The sequence below is a fragment of the Pteropus medius genome, unplaced genomic scaffold (assembly GCF_902729225.1).
Source record: "Pteropus medius unplaced genomic scaffold, Ma_sr-lr_union100, whole genome shotgun sequence".
Classification (NCBI taxonomy): Eukaryota; Metazoa; Chordata; class Mammalia; order Chiroptera; family Pteropodidae; genus Pteropus; species Pteropus medius.
Window position 1 is genome coordinate 21716892 of NW_024340692.1, and position 8630 is coordinate 21725521.

General features: G+C 36.9%; 1 protein-coding gene across 1 annotated transcript; it reads right to left on the bottom strand.

Annotated features, from left to right (window-relative positions):
* Positions 1-494: 494 nt before the first annotated feature.
* Positions 495-8163, bottom strand: RFK (riboflavin kinase). The gene is given in 5 exon segments (XM_039844049.1): positions 495-2443; positions 3189-3291; positions 6506-6657; positions 7516-7669; positions 7671-8163. Coding segments are annotated over 5 exon segments (915 nt in total). The 5' UTR covers positions 8046-8163; the 3' UTR covers positions 495-2312.
* Positions 8164-8630: the final 467 nt, after the last annotated feature.

Sequence of the window (8630 nt, forward strand, 5' to 3'; positions counted from 1 at the left end):
TCAGTAGTTCCTTATCTGTGGGGGATACATTCCAAGATGCCTGAAACCACAGATAGTACCACACCCTGTATGTTGTTTTTTCGTATATATATGATGATAAAGTTTAATTTATAAGTTAGGTACAGTAAGATTTAAAATAACTAATAAAATAGAACAATTATAAAAATATACTATAATGAAACTTATTTGAATGTGGTCTCTCTGATAACTGATCTTATAACCTAGCCAATCACTAAGTGACTAATGGGCTGAGAGTGAATACAGAGTGGATATGATGGACAAAGGGATGATATACATTCCGGGCAAGACAGAGTGGGAAGGTGAGATTTCATCATGCTACTTAGAAAGGTGAGCAATGTAAAACTTATATCACTTAGTCAAGATTTCAAAGCCTGAAATCATTTAGACTAATCAAACAGTACTACTGAAATTTCTTACGATACCACTTTAATATATAAAACACTATTAACTCTTAACTCTCATAATATGCGATTTTTCAATAACACTTTAATATATAAAACACTATTAACTCTTAACTCTCATAATATGCGATTTTTCAAAAGCCATGGCTATTTAACAAAATGTAAGGTGACAAAATATCAAAGAATTTTCACTTACTGTGGACATAATTAACAGTAATTTATTCAAACACAAATCTGTTTTTACACTTTCCATATTTACCTTAGTTTCATAAAGCCACTGATAATTGCGGTTTATTTCAAGTATAGGATTTCTAACATTAAATTACATTTCCTAAGTCCTTTTATAGAGAAATGAGACACATACTAGTTCACCATACATTCATACACCAAAAGGTAAAACAACCCAACTGAATTTATCCATGCTTTGCCTTCTCCATCAGCTTTAGATGTTATTCTAATACTTTGTATTTTTGTTAAAATCAGTTCTCTGTGATTAGGAAAAAATGATTTATAACATTATCTTTAAAAATACCTTCTATGTACCTGTTTCCATTCACCCACCTAATCTGGTGCCAAAGTGAATAAGGCAGTGTACTATTTCAGGGGCCCAACAATCAGTAATCTTAACTTCCTAAGTATCAAAAGATTTCAATTTTCTGCCAAAATAAGTTTCAAGTGGCCAAAAATCACCTCTTAGTTGTTAGGGGGGAAAAATGTGTAGTATGAAGATTTAACTAAAACTTTATATTTATACCTTTTCCCCAAGCTACAAGCACTCTTATCATTAAATTATGTTGTATTTTCACAACTTCAAGTTTGCTTGCTCAGGAACATATAATTATATTAAAAATAAATAATTCTTTTTCAAAGTTTAATTGGCTTTTAAAAAGTTTCCCTAAAAAGAAAAACAAGTATTCTGTGTTCTTTAAGAAACTGGAATATCTGAGTAAACTTCTGCATGTTCATTTAAACTTTGAGGAAACCTAAAAATGAAGCTTTCAAGTTTTTCTAAAATGCAATACAGATGTGCACTTAATCACTATTCATATAGTGAAGGGATGGAATGGTAGAGACAGATGCAATCCTTTGTAAGTCGTAGGATATTCTAAATGGAAAACCTGATGTTGACAATTGTTTAAAAGAAAAAAAAAGAAGTCAAGAAAAATGTTGAATACCTACTCTTAAAAAGAGATAAGTGTTATACAACAGAAAAATGAGACAAACAAATTTGAAAAACACTCATTTTAATGTTTTAAAAGACAGACAAAAAATGATAGGCAAAGGGAGTCTAGACCAATTAGAACTAAGGCAGGTGTAACAAAAATCAATACAATACAATGTTTTGCCCTCATTAAAGAAATCACTAAAATAAAATTTCAAATTTCAGCATGTTTGTAATAATATTAACGCACAAAATATCAAAAATACAAAGTATGAATTTTCCCCCCTTAGGTTTATAATAAACTATCAGACTGTTTAATGCATTTACTTTTATAAGCCTTCTGTTTAGCAGCACATGCTATATAAGTACATAGGTTAGTATTTTACCATGAGAATTAATAGTTTTCATCTCGAACTAGTGACTTGTCTTTTTACCCAGTTATATACATTTCATTTCCATTACAAGACACTTAAAACCTTCCTGGTGGTAAATTTTAATCAACATATTGCATAAAATGAATCTTGGTTTTTAAAATGAACCTTTTTAGTACTGTAGCATGATGGGTTGAATTAAACAGTTGAAGCATAATAAGGTAACTACATTGTACTATTGAAACTAATTCACAGAAGAAAATGTTTGATTTTTAAAATATAACCAAAATGAGACTGAGTAGTTATGACCAGTAAAATACTAGAAAACAGTGAATGAATAAATAAGATGATTTTTCATCAGTGGCCATTCATTATTTTGCTCTTAGAAACCTGGAAGAAATTGTCTTCTTTGAGTTTCAAATGTTCTGGCAAATCTAGTCGTTTCTTAGCTTCCTCAATATCACCTTGAATTGCTGAAATAAGTGATTCTGCAGAAAGAACATACCAGGTAAAGGTGATGAAAAACTATTGCTACACTTTTTACTACTCCTTTGTTCAGCTTCTCCTAAACATTCTACTTGTAGGCTGGCAGTATCTCTCTGGCACAGGGTAGATGTCTAATAAATGTTTGCTCTATCCCTCCTTCAATGGTACACAAAAGACGTCCTTTATCTTATTGCAATTTCTTAGAGAAAGGCATTAGCGAAAAGGTACATTGCAAATACCAAATGGAAGAAACAAATATTCACTATCAATTCTCTTCAGTATTTACACTTGTAAAAGAAACTCTACAATATAATTTAAACTATCACACTACACTAAGATACTTGATACCATTTGTTTCAAGTGTTGATTTACACCAAGCATTGCGAAGCATACATTATTCATCACAGCTTATTCTCACTTATTCCTTAAAATACGAAAAGGAAAAGAAAATAAAGATTTTATTAATTTCATATTGTTGGAGAGGAAGCCAGCCAATCTATGCTCAGGACTTACCATGTGACCCCAGCCAAATTACTTGACACCTCTGTGCCAATTTCCTCATCTGCCAATGGGCAAAATAATTCCTCATAACGTTGTTGTGGAAATTAAATGAGTTAATTCATGTAAGGCACTTAAAACAATGCCTGACACATATTAAATGCTCGAATATTACCTGTCCTGCCATGGTTATTACTAGTAGAAGCAGAAGTAGCTGCAGCAATACTTACGGTCTGAATAAGAACTTACCTAAAGAATCAAAGTTCTTTTCTGGTCTGAGGTAGCCAACGATGGCCACATTGAGAATTTCCCCATAGAAGTCCTCTTTGAAGGTATGCATGATATGAGTTTCCTATAGTCATGATAAAAAAGAATTACCATCAGATTACCTGAAATCTGAAATATATCTTCACATTTATGGTAGAGTAATTTAAATGAAACAATCAAACTTCATTAAATTTTGAAAGACAAATTAAAATCTAAGTACAGTTTTTCCTGAATTCTTCCACTGCTCCTGTTCCTGCCCGACCATACATGTAAAGATTATTACTGAGTAAGGGAGATATTATACCACAGATGGGGTATGATTTGCTGTTTATAGAAAAAACTAACATACACTTAAGTAATTAAGAGTCCTATCAAGACGAAAAACCTGAGCAAAGACAACAAAGAAGAAATGACAGAAATATTGATGTTACTACTAATTAAACTGGTTCTAAAGTTATCAGGATCCACACATCTCTGACACATGCCAGTCATAGAAACTTTTGAGGGTTAGGAGAGCTGAAGATTGATGTGAAGGCAAAAAAAATACCACCCGTGCTTGACCTAGGAATGCAACAACAAATGGGTAGAAATGTGCTAAAGCAAAGGAGGTAGAAGATGCTCTGGAATTGGAATTTTAGTAGGCTCCTATAAAGTCAAAAGGCAGGAAAAAAAATGTAGAGAGCAAGCAAATACACAAAACAGTTGAGGCTGAACTAGGATAGTGGCACTGAAAATTGAGAAGTTTACACGGTTGAGAAACATGTAACTTGAGACCAGAGGTATATTTTGAAGTGTATGACTTAAGAAAATCTATTCTATGAAATGATCATTAAATCTGAAGCATATATTACAAGTCAGCTAAGAGTATTGCTAGATAATTCAGTAATAAAACCAATAAAGAGATAAGAGCAACTTACACTTAATAAGAATGGCCTATTAAAAAAAAAAAGTATAGCATGAGACTGATAGTAAGGCAAGTTTTCTGTTCTCTCAAATAAAATAACCTAGTCTTTCATACCTTTTTGGTTTGTTAGGGGGTGGGGTCATGACCTTTTGAGGTCATTAAAATGGGCTCTCTTCAAGTGTCCCTAAGTAAAACTTTGCATACAACTTAATGGGATTTATAGATTTTTATGAAGCCCATTTAAAAAAAAGGGGCCTTTATTTAAAAGAAAAAAATTCTTTGTAATAAAGCTCTTATTAGAGCTTTGGTTTTGTTAAGATTAATAAATTGCTTATAGAAATTATTATGTTAAATTCAAAGTGTTTGTAAGGCAGTACTATAGTAAAAGCACTGAGTTAAGAATCCAAAGTCTGGGGTTCCACATTTGGCTAAAGGCATATCTTAACCTCTCTGGGACTCAGTTTTCTCATCTGTAATTGAGGAGTTTGAGTTAAAAGACACAAAGTGTCTCATGGCTTTGTACTAAATTTATGTGGCCCAATAAATTTGACTTGCATTCTTTCTTTTCAGTAAAATATTGAATAAAAAGAAACTAAGCTATTTAAGACCTTGGACACTATTACAAAACATTGAAACAATAAAGATGTCTACTTTCCCTAAACTGATCTACAGATTCAATGCTATGTCAATCAAAATCTTGGCAGGTCTTTTTTAAATGATGGAAACTGACAAATGATTCTAAAATTTATATGGAAATCTGAAAGGGCAAAATTATCCAAAAATTCTTGACAACAAAACTGGAGGACTTATATAATAAGAGAGACTTATTACAAAGCTATGGAAATTAAGACAATGTGATAATGGCCCAAGGAAAAACTAGGAGATGGACCAAGTCAATGTATGAGTGTGTTCTGAACTCACACATACAAAGTCACTTGATTTGAGACCAAAGTGACACTGCAGTGGTGTCAGGAAAGGACATTATTTTCGATACATGGACTGAGTGAATATCTATAAAAAAAAAAATTAAGTTTTGACCCGTTATCTCACACCATACTCAAAAATTGATTTGATGAGAAAAGCAATACAAGCTTTTAGAAACTCCCAAGACATTCCTTAATTGGCTCTACAGTAATAGTTTGTTATGTGAGTACTAATAAGGAAAATTACTCATGGAATAGCCTTCCTCACCCGTTATTTCCTCCCTCATCCTACATAAAAATATTTTGTGTACTTTCATAAATTCTTTTCCTTATTACGTAGTTCTAGGCCATTTCTATAGCTTGTGCAAGCACTTAGACCTTTGGTTTTCCAACTGTGACACATTTCTATAAACTCTTCAAAGAGGATGATATTTATATGAACTATAATTGTTTTCGTCACACACTTGAGCTAACGAGAAGATTCAGCCATTATTTAGCAGATTAAGCATTTCAGCTGTGTGGGTCCTGTAAAAAGAGCAGACAATACCTTCAAAGTGGTTCAAAAGAGAAAAAAAAAAGCATCATCTCTCAATTTTATCAGAAAGCACCATCCCTGTAGTAAGCAGTCCTACCTTAAAAGGGCGACCAAGTAATTAATCGGTGACTGAACTACGTAACTGTGGCAAGCTCAATTTCATGAGGCATGCTCTTAAAAACTTTACTTTTATCTACAGTAAAGGTAAACAAATACATGGGCAGTCATAAAAATTAGTATTATTGTAATCTTGGTTAGTAACTTTTTATTTTCTACATAATTCTTAAAAATATATAAAAATTATTAATCTATATTATTGGGTATGCAATATATAAAAATGATTTATGAGTTTGTATATACTATTAAAGTTGGTGTAAATTCAAATAATTTAATTTTAGAATGTTAAATACAATCCCCATTATAATCAGGAAGAAAATATCCATAGAAAATACAAAAAAAAAAAAAAAAAAAAGGAAATCAGCAGGGAATCAAAATGTGTCACTACCAAAAACTCAACTAAAGACAAAATGCAATAATGGAGGAAATGATGGACAAAAAGTTATAAGGTATAGAGAAAACAATTAAAAAAATAGTGAGTCCCTCCTTATTAGTAAAGTATACATGTAATTGGATTAAATCTCCAATCAAAAGGCAGAGATTAGCAGAATGGTTAAAAAGAGGGGATTCAACTATAAACTTAAAGATTCTCTTTATATCGAAAGACAGATTGACGGTGAAAAAATGGAAAATGTTATTCCATTCAAATAGTAATTAAATGCTTCACTTTCAAATCCTTTAAGTATGCTGCCCCAAACTCTAGTATTTGGACTGTTGTGATTACCACTGACGTAATCCATACCACTGTTCATACATCTAATATTGCATATTATTCAGTCATCATTCCATTTTCAGCTATAGAGCAAAATACAATTCTTACCATGGACTTTTTTGTATTCTTATAGTATGGGTTCCATCCTATGCTCACCACCATCTTATGGACTTCTCCACTTCCAACACTGGCCCAACCATAATAAATGCCAGTGGATACATCAGCTGGAAGATTATCTACTACTTGTTCAGGAAAGTTAGCTAAAAAAAAGGAGTAAATGTTCTGAGTGTCAAGAGTGCCATATTATTTATAAAAATCACATGCAAATCTAGTTTAAATAATTAGGCTCACAGGATTGTAGGACTTCGCCATGATTAACATTCCACATTCTGGATCGAATTTCCTTTTCCTCTTCAGGTGGACAGGTTAGGAACAAGGTACCAGATTAAGTAAGTGTATAAATCGTCCCCCCCCCAAATACTCTCGAATTTGAAAATAAGTACATAAATAGAGGGATTTTTTTTCAGACTTGGTCTTAAGGAAGTTCAGTTTCTTTAAAAGTTTCCCATTTTTCAAGATACACACGCCTAGACTCCAAGCTCAAAGACTGCTTGAAAAGGTCTAGGGGCCAGCCCTGGTGAATTAAACCTACCATCAGGTCCAGACTACTAAAACTAATGTAGACAGACAAAACATGGTTCTCATTCGACTGCCTGTTTGATCACTTGGTCACACCCTAGTAACACATTTAAGGAAAACGCTACAGTTGGCTTGAGAATTTAGCCAATCTGGCCCACAGTACGTTTTCTCATGGGCAAGACTTGAGCTATGCTTGGCAGCTCTATCACCGCTGGATATGGAGGCAGGAAAGAGCACTGGAGGAGCTGGGGGGCTGTGCTCTCGAAGTACAGTTCCGCCTTCCTGCCCTCATCACCTCTTAAAAAACGTACGCGAGAGCTCGAAGCCACGGGCCAGGACCTGCTCCCTCAGGAGGACAAAAGGTCCTCCGCCTTAATAGATCGGGGCTGGCGTAACCTCGGTCCGCCAGCCAAGACCCTGCCCTTCCCCTCTGACGTCCCCTCCCACGTGACCGTTCTCCGGGCCCCCCCGGCGCTCACCCGTAGGGATGCCCAGCTGCTTGGAGCCGCGGCCAAAGCCCCGCACCACTTGCCCGCGGCAGAAGTAAGGCAGGAGCCTCATGACGCCGTCCACTCGGGGTGCTGGCTGTGGCCCGGTCCGCAGGTCCGGCGGAGCCGCCGTCAAGGCGGTGCCCGGATCCCCCGGACCAGCCGGGGGACACGGGCGGGAGCACGGCCGGCGGGCCGGGCGGACGTACGACGGGCCAGGAGGCGCCGGTGACGCCCCGCGGCAAGCCCCTAGTGCAGCTGATCCAACAGATGTTGCCGGGCGACTCACAGGCGACCTCTCGGCCTCGGGAACGGAGGCGGAAATAAACGAGGGTGTGGGCGGGCCGGCGCGAGGGCGCTCCCAGCTCCTCCAGCGCCACAGGCCCGCGCACGCTTTCTGGGCCGAGCCACCCGGCGCTCGTTCGGCTTCTGTAGCCCCGCCCCCGATGTGGCCCCGCCTCCTGTGGTGGGCTCTGTCCCCAGACGTTTGCCACTCCTAGGCTTCTTCCCGCCCCACGCATTTGGAACTGCAGCGAAAAATCGGTTCTCAGCCCGGAAGGCGGGCGCGGTGGGGTGTGTTGGGATCTGTGAAAGCACTAAGTATTGCTTTTCCCTTCTTTTCTTTACGATCCTGACGCCAAATAGAGACGCTCTTTAGCTCCTTAATCACCTCTAGGTTTGCTTGTCGTTCGCCACTTACTCTGTTCTTAAAGTTCCAAAATTCCAGCTCAGAGATCAGTTCTTCATAGAGGCTTTTCCTGACTACTTGCCAGAAGTGGCGCTCCCCTTGACCATGATCTGAAGTTATATCAGAATGTGAGCTCCATGGGAGCCAGCTTTTGTCTGCCACGATGCAACCGTGGCGACCAGTAGGAGATACAATGATGCAATTTCCTTGAAGAGGGATGCAGCTGCCTACCTACCTTGCCGCCCTCTGTAGGATGTGTCCTTGAGAATTTAAACCTGACGAGGCTTGATCGCTGGGCAATGCAAATCTGTAAGCCTTCTGACCTTTGGAACTGTAAATGTTACTTCCAGGATATAATTGAGTCACTCACAAGATCATTCTCTTGTTCTTGAGAAAGAAGTTTTCATTCTTTTTTACC